At 39.4% G+C, this 19,235-nt stretch overlaps 2 protein-coding genes across 2 annotated transcripts in view; both read left to right on the top strand.

Annotated features, from left to right (window-relative positions):
• The window catches only part of LOC134500247 (putative lysosomal acid lipase/cholesteryl ester hydrolase), a 265,244-nt gene extending 248,713 nt beyond the window's left edge, over nucleotides 1–16,531 (top strand). Inside the window, exons 2-10 of the mRNA XM_063307434.1 lie at nucleotides 3,114–3,223; nucleotides 5,647–5,764; nucleotides 7,082–7,280; nucleotides 9,119–9,228; nucleotides 9,984–10,120; nucleotides 12,240–12,386; nucleotides 12,837–12,908; nucleotides 13,411–13,482; nucleotides 15,330–16,531. Of these exons, the coding sequence (XP_063163504.1) occupies nucleotides 3,122–3,223; nucleotides 5,647–5,764; nucleotides 7,082–7,280; nucleotides 9,119–9,228; nucleotides 9,984–10,120; nucleotides 12,240–12,386; nucleotides 12,837–12,908; nucleotides 13,411–13,482; nucleotides 15,330–15,563 (1,191 nt within the window). The 5' untranslated portion in view covers nucleotides 3,114–3,121 and the 3' untranslated portion in view covers nucleotides 15,564–16,531. The remainder of the gene's footprint in view (nucleotides 1–3,113; nucleotides 3,224–5,646; nucleotides 5,765–7,081; nucleotides 7,281–9,118; nucleotides 9,229–9,983; nucleotides 10,121–12,239; nucleotides 12,387–12,836; nucleotides 12,909–13,410; nucleotides 13,483–15,329) is intronic.
• Nucleotides 1–19,235, top strand: part of ACTA2 (actin alpha 2, smooth muscle) — a 210,363-nt gene that overhangs the window by 14,808 nt on the left and 176,320 nt on the right. The window lies entirely within an intron of this gene.

A 19,235-nucleotide genomic window follows, 5' to 3' on the forward strand; every position in this document is an offset into this window, starting at 1 on the left:
TTGCTTTGCACCCACTTTTTTTAAAAGTTAAGATGCATGATCTAGAGCAGTGTTTTTCAACCTTGGCAACTTTAAGATGTCCAGACTTCAACACCCAGAAAAGTTAAGATGCATGATCTAGAGTTGAAATCCAGACGTCTTAAAGTTGCCAAGGTTGAAAAACACTGCTCTAGATCATGCATCTTAACTTTTAAAAAAAGTGGGTGCAAAGCAAAATGCAGCCTCCTACATGATCTTTATTGACAAGAATATCCCTGCATCCCACAAAAGCCCCATCAGCTTTCCAAGAAAACAAAAATGGTGAGGAGATGCAGCCTGGAATTTGAGATGTACTTACCTGTCACCTGTCAAAGTAGAGAAAGCTACTTGAAGAGTGGTAGAGAGCGTATTGGCAGGGTTAGAAGTAGAATGAAAGTTTATGGACTTGTCTGGAAAAAGAGTGTCTTGTGGCCAGCTATTTGGACCTGTCCATAAAGTCTCCATAGGAGATCAGTTCACATTGGAGGAGACTTTACTCAGGTAAGTAAAGCCTGATTTGAGTCAAGTTTGAGTTCTGAAGGCAACATGGAGTTCTTTGGCAGCAGTGTGGAAGCAGTTTGCCACCCTTTCCTCTGGGTGCTTCTCAGATCTCCTAGTGTAACCTGTAACTCCCTATTCTTCAACAACCTTCCATCTAGTTGCAAACCAGGTTTCACCCAGGCCTGAATTGGCTTAGCCCCCAAGCCCAGACTAAGCTAGGTACTACCAAGAACAAGCTTTAGCTTCAGATTCTGGCATGCTAAAAATGGGTGGTTTATTGTTCTCAGTGAATTGACTCAACATAGTGTTCACAGTACAGAATGTAATGAAGATCCTAAGCTGGGTTCATAATTCAAAACGGGGAAGTTAACTCAGAATTGTTAACAATAGTTCTAAACCTCCCATCTGGACCTTCCACAAGAGTTTGGCCTGCAGTGTACCAGCTGCCCTGTCCTTTCCATAGCAGCCAATACACAAGTGACAAAGTGCCCAGCTGCAATCCTATGATCTATATGCCACAAAAGGTTCACCTGTTGATTTCTGTAGATCATGGTACTTGATCAACCTGTTACCATAAAAAGGGCTGGGAACAGACCAGGTTGGTCTCTTCTGGTCAGCCCCAAAGTGTGCCTATATGCCTCCATCCGGCCCTCAGGCTGTTTCCCACATTCACAGCTTCTCACACGCGTGTGTTTCGTTCGCTACTGCTAGCTCACATTCCTGGTCTTTAGGCAGTTTTATTGCGGCAGTAGAACAATGTGTTGCAATCTCAATGTTTTGGGTTCCTCTTTTTAATGCAGTTTCCATTTTCAGCATTAGCAGGGAAGTGACTTTTAAGGGGACAGGTGAATTGTGTGGCCTGTCATAAGACTTGTGGGATGCGGCCTCCAAAAAAGAGGAACAGCCCCTTTGGGGGAAAGTTGGCTCCATCACGGGATGACATCCTTTTTCAATAAGAAATGGACAAGTGTTTTATCACTGGCTTCTATTTTATCTTCTGAAAAGCACTGGTGATTGTGCTTATTCCAGAGGCTTCATTCTACCTCAGTTTCCACTCCATTTTCTCCTCTAAAATGCCTAACCTGCATTTCACATTCACTGGGTATTGAGCTATTTTTTGGAGTTGTACAGGGCTCCATACTTTAATTACCCCCCCCCACCTTTTGTGGGGAGCACTTCTACAAATGTTGGGATTTTCCTGAGCATGCCCATCTTCCCCCCGGTGCATAAATGGTGCTGTATGTCATTATTACAATTGGAGACGTGAGCTTGCTATTTCTATATAGAAGAAGGTTGTGTCATAAACAGTACAAGCATCATGCTGGATTAGATCAAAGTTCTGTGTAGCTCAGACATTTCCCACAGTAACCAGACAGATACATATGGGAAATGTGCAAGCAGAATATGAGGCCAATATTAGGTGAAGATGCCCTAGAATTGAGCTCAACTCCTTTTGACTGGTGGGAGACTTGGCAACAATATGGAAATAGTTTGCTTTTGCCTTTTTATTTGCTGGGTTTTTAACTTCCCAGGGTAGCTTTCAGCCCTGAAGTTTCCTAGTGGTCTCATGTCCAAGTAGTTAGGTCCAGCTTTGCTTCAGCCAAGCTATAGACATGTTGGCTTTTTAAACTAGGTTTTCAACGTGTAGAGGCCAATTAGATCTAATCTGATATTTATCTTGTGATTTTGGCAATTCCAACTTTTAGTACAGACACTGAAAATCCAACAGTTGCAAGTGTTTAGATAAGTTAAACAGACTTGTGGTGTTAATGTTTCTTCCCCCTCCCCCCAAACATTTAATATCCAGTAACTGGAAAAGGGTAGCAGTGGTTGAAATGGATGTGTGTGTTGTCAATTGATGCATTACTGCTTTGTAATGATAGTACTGTGGTGTGGTGTAGCAGTTAACAGTGTTAATAGTAGGACCAGGAGATGCTGATTCCAGTCCATCCCAGCCATGGAAATTCCCTGGGTGACTGGGCCAGTCAGCCCAGCCTACCTCACAGGGTTGTTGTGGGGCAAAATCAGAGAAGGGAGTGCTGTGTAGTTTGCCTTGAGTTCCTTGAGGAAAAACAAGATACAAAAGTAACAAATAAATGAACAAAGCTCTTCAGATAACGTAGTGTCTTAAAGCACAGAAGCAAATGCACAAAGATTAATTTACTGATTGGCCTCCCAACAGCAATTAATGAGGACGGCCTGTTTCTACCAAAGCGAATGATTGTGCAATTTGAATGGTAAGAGGCAAAAGAAGTGATGGGAAGTGATGGATCTAGTTCACTGTTTCTCAATCTCAGCAACTTTAAGGGATGTGGACTTCAACTCCTAGTCTTCCCCAGCCTATAACTATAATGGAGCAATTTTTCTTCTAGGCAAGCACTATATATATTTTTTTGACAACAGCTCTGAGTATAAGCTGAGTTTAGATTAGTTTAAGCTGTTTTATCTCTCATTTCTCTGTATAGAACTTGAGAGAGCTGCAGCTGTACATTCTGCTGTTAGAGAAGGTCGATTATTACTGTAGTGTTTGCGATGGGACAGGCTTGCATATCTGTGCTGCAGAGATGACCCCCCTCCTCTTTTTTTTTAAAGCAGAGATAAGATGTGGCTGTTAATAATCACAGTCAGTTTGGTCCAAGGCCTCGCAGCTTCGGGGACGTTTGAGAGAAGAAGAGGTGTGGATCCAGAAACAACCATGAATGTTGTAAGTTGTTACTGTTACCACTTCAGCTTAAAACCTTTTCAGCAATTGGTGCTGCATATTAATTCTGTGCCCAATCTTCCTGAAGTTTGATCTTCATTAAAAATTAGGATTTGCATAGTATGCAAAAGCTTTATTTAAAATCCTCACACCCTGCTTTTCTGCACGTTCGGCCCAATCAGGAGCCATTTCTAACTAGCAAAACCGAAACAGTACAATAACACGCAGAGTCTGTAAATGGCATTAACCCTAATGTCATTCTACTGGTGTTCAGCCAAGCTCTTGTGAGATACATATTCAAAAGGGCAAACGTTCCTGATTTTCACTCTAAGCCCAGAGGGAGTGTGATATTCACCCATGGATATTATATCCACACTGAAGTCTGCCCCCATAGAGCAGGGATGGTCAATCCAGACAACGTGACTGGATGTATACATGGCTACCCATCATATCTGTGTGGCCCAGTAGGTACATAGAATGGCATTTGGGCATTACCTCCTTGCAGTTGCTAAACCATTTGTTAACCAACCGTGAAGGTTAAAGCGTGTGGATAGTTGTTCAAGCTGCTGATCAGATACAGAGATGAATTGCTTCAGCTTTACTGCTTTGTTTTGGTTCAACAATCTTCTGACAGTTTGCAATGATATCTGATTTGCACATGAATGGGACTTTTAAAATTTTTTTACCGTAAAAAATACCTACTTCGTGATTTTTCCATATTTCCATTTTTCCATATTCCACATGCTTTTTCCATATTTTCTTGGAAAAAATAAAGGATAAACCTGAAAAAAGGGCAAATCTGAATGAGGTTCATAAGGATTTTAAAAGTTTATGTTTATAACTTGCTTTACAAAGGAAAATTCAAGAGTGAAACCAAGAAAATAAATAATTAAATCATATAAATCTAAAGGAGAGCTTTTTGAAATAAAGGACTGTCCTTTATAATAGAGGACATATGGTCACTGTACATGTGCAAGCACAGTCAAAAAGTTCAAGATGGTGGGCATGATGGTATGATTGAAGGTCCACCCATTTTTATGTGCATCGTGCAACACACATAAAAACAGGCAGAGCTTTATTGATACTGTCATGGCCACCATCTTAATCTGTGGCTTGCGGACACCTCTGAATTTAGCTCTACATCCTTTGTATCGACATTGTACCAATTGCAGTCCTTAATACTCCAAAATCATTAAAAGGTGGTCACGAAAAAGTTATTTACCCTGTTAGGCTTAAAGAAAAGAAGCTTTTCAGGGAAGGAGCTAAATCCTTTAGGTATTAAAATCAGACTAGGAGAAATAGCTTATTAAAGCACTGGAGTCCAATATATGGGTAGATTTTCTCCATTTTGTGTAAAGAGTACACTTCTGATTCTGGATTTTAATTCACAGATATATACCCTGCCTTTCTACTCTAGCAAGTACATTATCAAGGTGGTTAACTTAAAAAATAATTAAAATGACAGAACCTACAAAGTTAAAAACAGAATCTAAAATTGCTCCTAAAATTAACAAAAGCCCTGTGTAAAAGGTACAATTTACAGGATTCCTAAATGCTGAGGGAGAGAGGGCCAATGCCAGAGATCAGGGACCCATGTGCCAGAAAGAGGACTATTGGTACATCTTCAGAAGGGCCACTCCTATAGATCTTAAGATAGCTTCATAACAGGAGTAGTGGTGGCTTATATAATCAGGCCCTGAGCCATTTGGGCAATAACTTAAACTGTGCTTGTAAGGACTTGACAACCAATCCAGATCTTCCAGTATAGACATTTTTGGTAGAGTAGCTGCTGCATTTTGCACCACATGTTACTTCTGGATGCTTTTCAAGGATAGCCCATGTTACAGTAATCCAGACAACGTGACTGGATGTATACATGGCTACCCATCATATCTGTGTGGCCCAGTAGGTACATAGAATGGCATTTGGGCATTACCTCTCTACAGTTGCTAAACCATTTGTTAACCAACCGTGAAGGTTAAAGTGTGTGGATAGTTGTTCAAGCTGCTGATCAGATACAGAGATGAATTGCTTCAGCTTTACTGCTTTGTTTTGGTTCAACAATCTTCTGACAGTTTGCAATGATATCTGATTTGCACATGAATGGGACTTTTAAAAAGAATTACCATAAAAAATACCTGCTTTGTGATTTAAAAAAGAATCTTTTGGTACCTAGAATTTGCTGTTTTGTATGACTTGTTCTTAGGTAAGAGAAATAAAATGTCTAGACCAGCCTTTTCCAACCTCTCTAGATGTTTTGAGACAACAAATTCTTCAAAATCTCTAGCTTACACTGCCAGAAGATGGGAATCCTAGGAGTAGCAGTCCAAAACATCTGGAGGACGCTAACTGGGTGAACGCTGGCCTACGCACTTTAGAACAACTTAATGATGTACAACACTATCTTTGATTTGCTTTTCTTTTAGAGTGAAATTATTTTATTCAGAGGATATCCCAGTGAGGAATATGAGGTGGTGACAGATGATGGATACATCCTAAATATTAACAGAATTCCTCATGGGAAAACAAGTCAGAAAACCAAGGGTGAGTGTATGTTTGTAGAGTATTATAAAAGTATATAAATCACTTATAAATATTGTGTGTACTTTTTAAAATGATCGTTTCTTGCTTTGGAGAAAGCAAAAATGGTTGGAAATGGTTCTTTCAAATGAACTTGGCTAATTTGGATGGGGCAGAAAGAACCCTTGGGATATTTCGATGGATTATGTTTTAATAACCATCTGATAGGTGTTTTGAGTGCTTCCTTGTCCTACAAAAATAATAATGGAGTGCCTCAGAGAAATGACAGGACAAAAATTTGAATTAAAATTCCACCCTAGGATACACCTCAAAAACAAATATCCTCTAATCTGATGGGAACAAGTTTTGCACATGATTCATTAAAGCACTACCCAGGTTTGTAGAAGATAGAATCCTTTCCTCAAACCCTAAAACAAACCTCTCCCATATTATACTGTGTAGGCTTTCAAGGCCAGTATTTGTTGGGCAGTGTTGGGCTTTAGGACTTAGTGACCGTGGTCTAGACAGCAGATTTCCTGATGTTTTGCCGGCAATTGTGGCTTGCATCTTCAGGCAACTGAGCAGGGACTGACTAAATAGCAGACCACCTTGCCTCTGAAAATGCCAGCCACAGTTGCCAGCAAAATATCAGGAAATCTGTTGTCTAGACCACAGTCACTAAATCCTGAAGCCTAACGCATCTCCCAATATTCTTGCTTCTTTAAAACAAAAAACGAAAAACTGGCAGGATGGGAAATTTGCACTCACCAAAAAAAGTTTTGGGCTAAAACTGCTATCGCTACTATGATCCTACAGATTGCAAGAGCTCTCAGCTTCACAAAGATGTGGCAAGTGAAATGAATTTAGTCCAGCAGGAACCCTCAGTCCTTCCTTGTTTTTGATGTTGGATATCTCCATCAATGATGTCAAGCCTTAGTGCCAGTTTGGTGTCAAGGCTTGACAGAGCTTGACAGTTGCAGGGGGTCTGGCAGCATATGAATTTAATAACTAATGACATCAGATTATTATCTTTTTTGTTTGACTTAAATCAATAATTACATCAAATTATTTTTATTTGTTTGACTTAAGACATAGACTGATCCGTTGAATAAATAATTCGTTAACCGTGGCTTAAAGGGACATGTGAGCCTAATCACAGAGTCATGAGTTCTTCTGGGAGAGTCCTTTTAAAGAGATTATATTAGCATTCAATCTGTTATGCACTGAATTCCATTCGAAGAAAGGCATTTGTATGAACAGCTTTGGAATGAACTTTCTTGCCTTTGGAGAGGATACTGTTGTTTTGCTTGTAATAATATGTGTAAAATGCTTCCCTTTCAGAACTGAAACCAGCTGTGTTTCTGCAGCATGGTTTGCTTGCTGACAGCAGTAACTGGGTGACCAACCTAGACTACAACAGCCTGGGTTTTATCCTAGCTGATGCTGGTTATGATGTTTGGTTAGGGAACAGCAGAGGAAACACTTGGTCCAGAAAACATGTCAACTACACCACGAAGCAACAAGAATTCTGGATGTTCAGGTAGACAAATTTCCTAAACATTGGGTATTGCTTGGATTTACCCCTCCACCCGTCCCTTTATGTGCCATGTGCCTGCTTTTTATAGCATGTGTGGGTTTGTGTATGCATATGTATGTTTATGTATAGAGTGCATTGAAGTTGGACAGCCAATAAATTTAAATAGATCATGATAGTACTACAAAGCTATGGTAATTCTGTGCTGTGATACCATTAGTGAAGTCAACCGGTATTAGTAAATGAATTTAGCCATCGGTTTTTGCATGTAACTGCTTAAAGTTTAAAATGATTTTTAAAAGCTTTTTTCCTTTTGTAAAAAAATAGTTAGATCAATCTCTCAGGAAAGAAAAAGAATTACTCTCCTGAAACCGAAGGGGCTGATTTCCATAGTCACACGCCACTCTGTTTTCTTGCCAGTAAGTGCCGTAGGGTTTGTGTGGCGGAAGGGGGGGCGGTTATCGCTCTCTCACACACACTGAAGTTGGGGGAAGGACTCATCCATATGGATGATAGATGATGGCAGTGAGAACTGCTAAGCCATTACACTGAAGCAGGAGGCCTAAGTAGAGTGGATATACCGAGAAGATTCCTTGGGGAGGAGGTTTAAGAATGCCAAGCTTTCAGGAGGTAGTGAAACTATTGTAGGCTCAACACTGCAGCTGTAGTATACAGCTAGATACAAGAGAGATCACTTGATTACTGCCATCATATGATATATATCTAATTTATAATGTGTGGCAAACTGGTGTTAGTGCTGATATCTAAGGAGGAAGACAACCCATGATGGCTGATGAATATTGCTTGATTTGTGTGACGAATCACTGCATGTGATTTTCTTGCCCCATGATAAACAGATGCCGTATGGGTGAAGTTTACCATAGCTTTTTCGCAAAATCCATAATATGTAAACTGGCCTTTTTGCTTTCGTAAAGAATATTGCTAATTACATTTTTGTCTTGGCATTTTCCCAAAGGTGACTTTTTATAAAAAATTACCCTGCTCTTCAGACTATAAAGAGAAACAGGATCCACCTCCGGATTTACAAACCAAAAAGACAAGATGCAGAAAGGAAGGGGAAAATGCAGAAAGGAAGGGGAAAGCATGATTGGGGAATTCCACGAGCTGAAGTCCACAAATCTTAAAGTTACTGAGGTTGAGAAACACTGGACTAGAAGATCTAGATTCCAGATGACCCTCAGCCATAAAAATTTAGTGGATAATTTTGGGCCAGATACTCTTTCTTGGCACAGCTAGTTTAACAGAGTTGTTGTAGTTGGGAGAAATGGGAGGAGTGAATGGTGTGTAGGCCACCTTGAGCTCCTGAAGGTGGAATATAATTAAAATAAAAGTTCACAGTAAGTCTAATAAAATAAATAAATAAATAAATAAAGAGGGAGCCCCTTTTTAGGAATCTAGTTCTTGCCTTTCTCATGTGCTCATATTCTGTGTAGGTTGCAGGGTCTTGAGAAGCAAACTATAGGAGTCATTAGAAGACTGTACAAGTAAAAATTACAGTTTTATAAAATTAATGATTCTTGAGGGCTTTCTTGCAGAATGGAAAGAGGGTTTTCAGATAAACCTGCTGCTATTGCTAATGTTAATTGCATTTTATAGCTGTTTGATCTTTGACTTAATCTTTTAAAACAAGCCTCATTTCTATTGTAAGGGAAGAAGCTAAATCAGAAGTGTCTTGATAGGTCCATAAAGGAGGCATGACTTAAACCCTGGTATCTTTCCATCACACTGGCTGGATAATATTTCAGTGCATGGAGGCTTGGATAATATGGATCCTACTTCATTATGTTATGTGTAAATCTGATGGATTCCCCTCTCCTCTGTAGTTTTGATGAAATGGCTAAGTATGACCTTCCTGCTTCAATAAACTTCATCTTGAACAAAACTGGCCAGGAGCAACTCTTCTATGTTGGCCATTCTCAAGGCACCACGATAGGTAGGTTAGCAAACTCCTTATTGCGCATTGGCAATTTTAACAGCTACATAGGTGAAGTTGAATTACATAATGCTTATCCGTAAAGCAGCAATTACACTGAACACAGGTAAATGATCATCTTGGGCGCTATTCTTCAATTTGATGTTTTTCAGATGTGTTACAACTGCAACTAGTGGAATGTGTAATCTGGAGGGCACCAGGTTAGGAAAGACAGATTTTAAGTAACGGAAAATATGTATGTATGAAGGCTTGAATGAAGAGCATAAAGTTTTGAAGTGGCTCTGGACTGAATTAAGATATCTTGGGCCATGTGAACGTCCAACTTCAGTGGAAAAAACTGGGAGGAGAGAAGAACTCCATAAAGTGGAGTGTGTCTGCACAATGTGTTAAATCCTCCTTGTGTTTGTTGCCTGCCTATTTTAAAAAATGGCACACCCTGTGTAACTAGCAGATCACTGTTGAAAAAAGAAATCATGCCGCTCAGCATGGCAGAAGAGACTATCAATGAAGTTCATAACTTCTGCATTTGATCATTTTGAAAGCTGCTTCGGATTTATCAAGTAAAATGAATTAGAAATTTCTCCATGCACAGGGAGAGTCCCCTTTGCCTTAATGACGCTAGCTGTAAACAGTGTAAAATTATAAAATAAGAGATACTGCTTTTGTGGAACATGCAGGCAGTGTTTTCATACTGATTTTGTTCAACCACGTAGTTTGAGTTCTATTCATGTCTTCTGTGTCTCTGCCTCCTCCAGCTTTCATTGCATTTTCAACTTTGCCAGAGCTGGCAAAAAAGATAAAAATGTTTTTTGGATTGGGACCAGCTGTATCTGTGAAGTTTTCATCCAGCCCTTTGGTCAAACTTGGAATGTTTCCTGAACTGCTGCTCAAAGTATGTGTTTTGTTTAAAATATTTGCTTGAACCACAGAGTGCAAATATTAGGGGATGTAACTGAGTACTACATTTTTCTTCTGTACACACTTGAAGAAAAGACCGACATGCCTTTGAACAAAAGCCTTAACAAGGAGTCCACTTTTAGACAAACACTGTCTGTGACTTGAGATATTCTTGGACATCTCAGATGATTACTATTATTCTCCCTCCTCTTCTTTCCTCACAAAAGTGGGGAAGAGTGAGGTTATGCTGAGAGAGAGAGTAGCTGGCCCCAAGTCACTTTTTAAAGATGTCTGTCACTCCAAAAATTACTAAAAGTTGCCCACCAGAGATTTTGAACCCCCCCTCCCAAATCCATATGGGGATTAATTAATGTCTTGTTACCTGCAAGGACCTTGTGCAGATTCTTAAAATGACTATAAAGTGGGAAAGATCCTCATAATTTAAGAAGCATCTGAATTGCTATAGATTAGATTTAAGTTTGGATGGAATATAGGAATTTAATTGTATTTCAAAAAAAAATGTTGGAAGCAATTTAATTGTATTTCAAAAAAAAATGTTGGAAGCAAATAACTCTTCTGACTGAGTTATTTAACTCCCGGTTTATTCTCCTTCTGGTGCAGACAAAAGCTTATGAGCAGCTTGTTAAGCTAATCAAAACCTTGGTCACAGCCTTGCGTGGATAAACTAAAAAGCTAAATATTTATGCTGTGACCTACTTCCAGAGGACTTGTTCCAACCTACACGCTCAGGGTTGTTTAATTGTTGTTTAATTACACTTTTGAATGTTGTTGGCAGTAATGCCCTGTAATGCTAGAGGTAATGTCTTGTAATGCTAGATATAATCTTGATTATTGAACATGCTCTTGTAGGGCAGAGTTTACACTGAAGTACCATGAGTTCAGTATTAAAACTATTGCTGGAAGATGTACCAACTCTTCCATGGAATGTATAAGCAGAATTTGATGATTCTGTAATTATAATATTTGGCATTTAAACAGTGTGCCGTAGTACATTGGTTTGATTCATTCTGCCAGTTGTAGATTGAGAATGAGAGATGATCAATTGCTTTAAGTTCTCTGTTGAGCTGTTGCCTGGAGAATACTTGAACTGAGGGTTGTGTGTTTTGCCTGTTGTTCTTACTACTGTGCGGTTCTACTGCCAACTTCCTTGAAAAGATGAAGTACCCTGTTCGGATTGAAAAAATAGTCACTGCTGATCTTCTTGGCATGGGAACGGCATCAGTCAAGAGACCTGATAACAGTTTCAGTCTCACTGAAGTAGCCATGAAGACCCTGCCCAAATGGATTTATCTGCTGAAATTAATATAGAAATAGAGTACACAGATTTTGTGTAATGTCCAGACTGCCTCCAAAAGCTCTATTTTTTTTTAAATACAAGGGGGAGCAATCATACTAACTTTATTGTATTAAATCAAATGCAGTATTTTCACTGTGTCTTGGCCTCAGGTCCTTTTTAGACTGTGACTCCCTTCTAAGCCCCTCCCCCCCAAATTGTGTACTTCTGGGCTACATCATTGTTTTGAACTAGTTAATTGCAAACATTCCCAAAAGCTGGAAAACAGCTCTTTAAAGCAGATAGAAGAGGAACATGAAATAAAGGACGCCTAATAATTGTCTAAAGTTACAGGAAGACAAATTTTGGTTAAATATTAGGAAGAACTTCCTAACTCTAAGAGTACTCCAACCACCATATAACTGTAATAGTTGTGATGGCATAGGGTATATGAAACAAAATTTATTTTTACATTTTGGGGTTGTTTTCCATGTTAAAAGAAAATCAATAGATATCCTTAATTAACTTAAATAGATTAACTTCTACCCTAAATGATAGACTTGACATTCCTTGAATCAGATATGTAGTATTTTTCTGCCTGTTAATGGCTGGGTGGATTCATAACAGCAAGGTACAAAATGGTTTGTTTTGGACCAGCATAGGTGAATCCATCCATTAAGACCTAGCAGAATGTGTGAATGAAGCCATGTCAGCTCAGCTGTGGTTAAAAAAAAAAAAGACGGTAACATGTTAACCATATTTAGAAGCATCCTTATTTTCCAGCAAAGTGGCCTATGTTTTATTCTTCTTCTTTTGGCAGGAAATATTTGGAACTAAACAGTTTCTTCCCCAGAACTCTGTTATGAGATGGCTTGCTACCCATGTGTGTGACCATACCTTACTTGACTTTCTTTGTGGCAACATTTTTTTTCTCCTATGTGGATTTAATGAGAAAAACCTAAACATGGTAAGAAAGTGAATTAAAGAGCCTAAACATGTAAACTCTGTTTTGAAATGAAATAAATGAAGCTGTAAATGTAAAATAAATAAATAAATAATGTTTATGTTATCAGACAGGCAAATGCTCATCTCTAAGCTAATATCTATTTGGTAATGAAAGACTGAGAATCATGGCTAGCTTAAGAATGGCAAGGTGGGGTCTCTCAAGTGCTAAAGACTCCCTCAAGTGAAGTTGAATTGGTTTTGGGGTTTTTTTTTTCAGTTGCTTAAATTAGCCTAGTTCATCCAAGGACTAGTCAGGACCAGCCCTTCTTAGCCCTTTCGAGATTAGCCAAGGTCACCATAATGTCCAAATATTAAGCCCTGATGCACTTTTTTCCTTCAGATCAAATTTTAAAAAGAAGTAATTGTTGCACTTGGTTACAGATTCAGCTAATCATTTCACTGTTGGTTTCAGACCCGAATAGATGTGTATTCAACCCACTGCCCAGCTGGAACATCTGTCCAGAATATGATTCACTGGAGTCAGGTAGAGTTGAAATCCCCAGGCTGATTGAGAAATGCTTGCTGCAGTGACGTTTAGGTTATTCGCTTACATTTATGCATCATGACTCCAATGTTTGCTTTCACCTCTGCTGCGATTCTGCATGTGGTTTTCTAGGAGTAAGACCAATTGAACTCTGCAGGTCTTACTTCTAGGGAAATTCCCCCCAGCAGGATGGGGATCTTCAGATTACTCAGTGCCATTATTTGCAGCTAAACCCTGGATGTGTGCCGGTATGTGTGGGAACACTCTGGAAAATATACATAACTGTATCTTTCTCAAGGAATGGGTGGGTAAACAAGTGTTACAGGAAAACTGCAACATCTGATTATTTGTTTTCTCTTCATATGCATAATAAATGCCTCTGAGCAGAAAGGCGGTATATAGAATGAATGAGCAAACAACGTGAACGAACAAATGAATACATGAATGAATATATTTTGTGACAGCATACACATCTTTAAACGCAACTTAACTCTCTTTTCAGGCTATAAAGTCTGGGGAATTCAAAGCATTTGACTGGGGAAGCAGAAAAGAAAATATGGCTCACTATAAACAGGTAGGAGTTTCCAAAGGTTTAGACATATTAGACTTTTGAATTATCAGATCACTGGTGTAATGCTTTTTTTTTTTAATGCAAATATGTAACTTTTCTTGTGAATGGCCACATCCTAAAAAAGTGACTGGATTTCCCTTGCTTCCCCATTTATAATTGTGCTTTCAGAGCAAAAAATCCCCATTTGTATCTACTTAGGGACCTAATCATCTATGGAAGCCTGTTTCAAGAGAAATTAGGTGTGTGGCTAACAAGGGAAAAGTCTTAAGTGTGGTACTTGATTGTAACGGTTGATTCCCAAACTGATGAAGATTCAGAACACCATCATAGATAGATAGATAGATAGATAGATAGATAGATAGATAGATAGTGTGTGTGTCTGTGTCTGTGTCTGTGTCTGTGTCTGTGTGTGTATGTGTCATGCACTGCCTACCGCAGAGTAAAAAACAGACGCTGATTCAAATGAGAGCAGGTTCCGGTTTATTTCATACGTAGTGTCAGTTGCGAAAAAAGCTGAGAGTGAGGGGAGCGCGCCGGTGCGGGGTTTAAATACCCCGCGCCGGTCAGCGCCCCCTTACCCTGGGTTACGTCATCCCCCCTTTGTCCTGCATGCTGTCTTGCCGGTAGGTGAAGGGTTGCGAGGCCCCAGCTGGTGCCCCGGGATCGCCCATCATCGGTTTCCTCATTCAGCCGGTGATTGCTGTCAGCTGGGCGATCTCCGTTGCGCTTTTGCTAACAGCTTGGGTGTGCCTCACGATCCGCCTAGTCTTTGTCCTTCCTTCTCTCTCCTTTGTGTTCTGATGGCTGCATCCTCCGGCTAGGGTCTGTGGCTGTTGTTGTGCGTGCTGTGCTTATCTTGAGTCCCTTCCTCTGCTTCCTTGTTATTCTCATGTGTGCCGTTGTGCTGATGTCTTCAGCTCAACGGCACTCATGACAGTATGTGTGTGTGTGTGTGTGTATGTATGTATGTATGTATGTGTATGTGTGTATGTATGTATGTATGTATGTATGTATATATATATATATATATATATATATATATATATATATATAGCCAGCTGCAAGCTGATCATTATCCATTATCATGAAAAGACCACTGCTACTTTCACCCTTGCTGGTTAAAAGGAAGAAAATAAAAATGTACAAGGGGATAAATTGGTTCTACATTAGAAATTGTTCGATAGCTGAAATTCTTGTGACCTCTTCTATTTCATCTGAATAAATCTTGTTAAAGAGAACTCTGAGAATCTTGCCTGAAGAGAATCACTTACAGGTTTGGGCAACCAAAGAGAGTGACACTCACCTGTGGACAGCCATGCCTGTCTTTTGGGCACCAGCTAAGACAGTCCAGGCATTCTGTGTTTAGAATTCCTTTTATTCTATTTGCCCAGATTTTGTTACTGGCACTTACATGACTTTTTCCTGTAGTTTGTTTTAAGAAATGGAATTATTTTTGTTGTTTTATATTATATATGTCTGTGGTTTATTGTTTTTGTATTTTTACTGTCCTAATGTTTTACATAACTTTGAAATCAGCCCCCAAAACTTCAGTTATGGGGCAAATATAAGTATAGTAAACATATAAGGACCATTGTGCCCGAATTATTATATGTTACATAGAATTTGACCCTCTGTCTTTTGAGGGCTGGGGAAAAAATGGGTAGCATTTGTCCAATATTCTCGTTTGCCTGAGATAATTTGTTGGACGGGTCTGGAGAATCTCTGGCTTTCCAGATGTTACCAAACTACATCTCCAGCCAGTTTGCTCAGTGGTCACATCAGAATGAGTATCTTTTTGGGTGAAGAAGTCTTTGCAAACTGTTTTTAACTGTATTTTCCTTCCTTCTTAGCCAACACCACCTCTCTACAAAACAAAAGAGATGCTTGTTCCAACTTCTATTTGGACGGGTGGCCACGACTGGCTTGCAGACACAAAGGATACTGCCCTCTTACTGACTCAGATCCCAAACTTAATATACCACAAGAACATCCCAGAATGGGAACATCTGGATTTCATCTGGGGGCTTGATGCCCCACAGCGCATGTACAGAGAGATGATTCAGTTGATGCATAAATTTCAGTAGGCCTATTGATTATTCGGAGTTGTAGTCCCAAAAAACCAGCACAGTTGTGAAAAGGAAGTCCAGATTTTTAAATATTATAGTATTAATATAGTATTAATCTGACACATGCCTTCTTGCAATACCTCAAGAAATGGAAATTTTGCGCTGCTGATAGATGTTTAAATCCATGCAGCTTTAATGGAAAGGCAGAAATTAGGAACTGAATGACAATAAATGCCTTACAGTGCTGCTATTCTTGCACTATTATATTGGGATGATTTTTGAAATGAGGGAAAGGGAAGAGTGGGGGGAATTAAAATTTACTGAATCTTGCTAGCATCCATGATACTGAGGCTGTTAAAGCTGTTTAAAAAAAAAGCCAGGGTTTTGGTTTTATTTGGCTTACTTTGTTGGAGCAGATTCCTTTCATAGTTTGGATTTGGAATATAAGAGGATAATCCATGATTATAATTAGTAATGACTTAAATTTAACATCTGTGAAGTCTGTATTTCCTGCTCATTCCAAAGCACATTCCTTGTTTGCTTAAAATATGAAAGAAGCATTTGGAAAGCTGCATCTTGATTCTCTAAACACAAAAGGTCCTGGAACTTTTACAAAGCAGGTTCTGTGGTTTAAAATCCTTCTGTGGTCCAGGAATCTAGCAACACATGCTTAAAGATGTAATACTGGAAGAACAAGTATTTTTACTTTTTTCAGTAAGGAGAAGCTTGCAGGGCAGGTTTCTGAGTTGTCATAATTTTTGGAACAGATGCATGCATTATATTTTGGGGGCATCTGGAAGACCTGGGTGTTTTAGAGGGAGTGAGTATTTTAAAGGCAACATCATGTGCAGCACTTATTTAAAAGACTCGTCTCTTGGAAATAAACTCTTGATCTTTTAAAATGAAATATGCTTCAAGCTCCTTAGTTGCTGTACTGCAAGTTTTGAATGTGTATTAGAATTAAATATTGAATGAAGTGGGTTGTAGGTCAGTGGGTGAACACATGTTTTGTCTACGGTGTTGGGAAGGAGCTTCATTACAACTGAGAACTTTTTTTACCAGCCCAAGATGTAACGTAGAGCAAGATAGAGCAATAATTGAACCCAGTGGAGATGGATGTTTTCCAGCCTAGTCCTAAAGTTATTGAATGGGATTTCTTCTCCCTAAGAATCTGATTGTCCTTTGTGCTAGAGGTATGCAGACCGTTTCAGATTCCAACCTCTGCATATACATCTTACAGCTGTGTAACATGGAATGTTATGAAAATGTTTAAATGAGGACTCAGCATTAAAGTTATGTGAATATTTTGCCCTGAAATTTTCAGCTACGTTTTAGAACTTTCTGCCACTTTTGTAACTTCACAGGCCCATAAGAAGTGGTGGAAAGGAGAAACCATTTTTAGCAACTCTTTGCAATTTGTCTTCCTAAAGGCACATCTATTTCTCTGCATTGATGGCGTGGGCTAAAATGAAGCTGCCAGGGCATGGGTGCAATTGTTCTGATTTATTTTTCTTTAATTCTGTGAAATTCATTCAGCACTAAAGGGGTAAGATTACAAATGGATGCGCTTGAAAGAATAACTCTTTCTTCACAGTAGAGTACAGCCAGTAAAACAAGGAATCTTAATCTTGTTTTAGAAAACTTCATTCTAACTACTTCCAAAGTTTTCCCCAACCTGCTGTCCTCATGTGTGTCAAACCTATAATTCTTGGCCACGTGCGAATGCTATTTGGGAGGTTATGGGCACTGAACCTCAACTTATCTAGAGGGTACCATACTGGAAAAAGCTGACTTGACCATACATTTAAAACCTTATACTTGTTAGGCTCTGTGTTTAACCTCCAGGACATGGCACCTGCTAGTAGGGTGGACACAAGCTGTTGCATTTAACAAGCAAATGTAATGATTGGGGCTTGCTGACAGCCAGTGTTGTGTAGCAGATAAGGGGCTGGCACTGGGGAGACCCATGTTCCAGTTCCCCCTCAACCCAGAAGCTCAGGGACCAACTTGTAGCCAGCCATTTTTCTGTTTGCCCAACCTACCACACAGGGCTAACAGAAAACAGGAGAAAGCACCCTACACCCCTGCCTTGAGCTCCTGTATGAAAAGCAGGCTGTACATCAAACAAATAATAATTGGATGATAAACAATGGGAATAAATCATACTGTGAAATGGAAGTGTGTTTCCCCAAGGTTATCTGGTTGGTTTTCATCAAGCTTATAGAGAGAGAGGGGGGAGACAAAGAAATCTCTAGGGTCAAGCTTGAATCTGGGTGATTCTACCCATGCTGTTTCCTTGGCAGTATTACAGAAGTAGTTTACCCTTCCCTTTTACTGAGATGTTTTCCAGTTTCCCAATTGAGTCACGCGGTAGAATTTCCTGGTGGTTCCCTGTCTGAATAACGATAGCAAAATAGTGATTGGCAGTTTCGTTTCTGAGATTAGCCAAGACCAGGTAGGTGCTGCCATCTGCTGAGATGGATATTGGAACAGGGAAGACCTGGTGGGTCTCTTGTCTTGTAGCAGATGGTAAATGCAATTCTTTTGAAAGCTTTTGCACTGGGGAAAGATGCCCGGGTCAATGTTCCTGGTCATGTGAATAAAGCAGAGGAAGACAGGCCACCTTATTCCAAATAACATTGGCCATTTTTGTAGGCAAGGAGAAAGAGAGATTGTTCACAGAAGTATAATTATAGCTGTGGGAAGTGTTTTATAGGACTAGGTTAAAACTGTTGATAGGAACACCAATAAGGATGTTCAGCATGGCAGAAAATTCCTTCAAATTTATGACGATTTTGATTTGTGCTTATAAATGATGTAAGATTAATGGTAGATGTGATATCCTCAAGATATTTTAGATCAATGTTTCTGAAACTTGGCAACTTTTAAGATGTGTGGACTTCAACTCCCAGAATGCTGGCTGAGGAATTCTGGAAGTTGAAGTCCACACATCTTAAAGTTTCAGAAACACTGCTTTAGACTTTCAACTGCCAACATTTTGGCTGGAAATGCTGACCATCAGTAAATGGGGTAGGTTGGTGAAAACTATTGGCTTGCTTTTTGTTTCTGGCTAATTTAACAGATCACCTGTACTATATATCCTACGAGCTCCACAAAGAACTAATTCCAATTTTAATAATGGTGGCTAATTTGAACCATTAGAACTTGCAGAAATATTTATTTTCCATAATCACAATTAGGGAATTGATTTAGAGGAATTAATATTTAAGATATAACACTTTTAGGGTAGCCAAGTATTCCTGGCGCTAGCAGTTTCTTACAGTGGCCACTCACAAATATGACTATTCTCCAAACAGTCTTTTCCAATGATAAACCAGCCGGGGTGCTAAATGTAGAAGCAACACACACACCCATCCTGATTAGATTTGCATAGATAAACACAAGATTTCACATGCTCACTAACCCTCATTAGTTTCCTGGTGAGAAAGTGTGCTTACACACACATACACAGAGAAAGAGGCAACATACTACAGATAGCCCTCACTTAATGACCACAATTGGGACCAGAATTTCAGTTGCTGAGCAGTCATTAAGCAAATCCGACCCGATCTGATGACCTTTTTTGTGGCAGTTGTTAAGTGAATCACTGGGCATTAAGTGAACCATGTGGTTATTAAACGAATCACCTGGTTCCCCATTTATTTTACTTGCCAGAAGCTGGCTAGGAAG

This window comes from Candoia aspera, chromosome 6 (genome assembly GCF_035149785.1).
Source record: "Candoia aspera isolate rCanAsp1 chromosome 6, rCanAsp1.hap2, whole genome shotgun sequence".
In the NCBI taxonomy this organism is placed as follows: Eukaryota; Metazoa; Chordata; class Lepidosauria; order Squamata; family Boidae; genus Candoia; species Candoia aspera.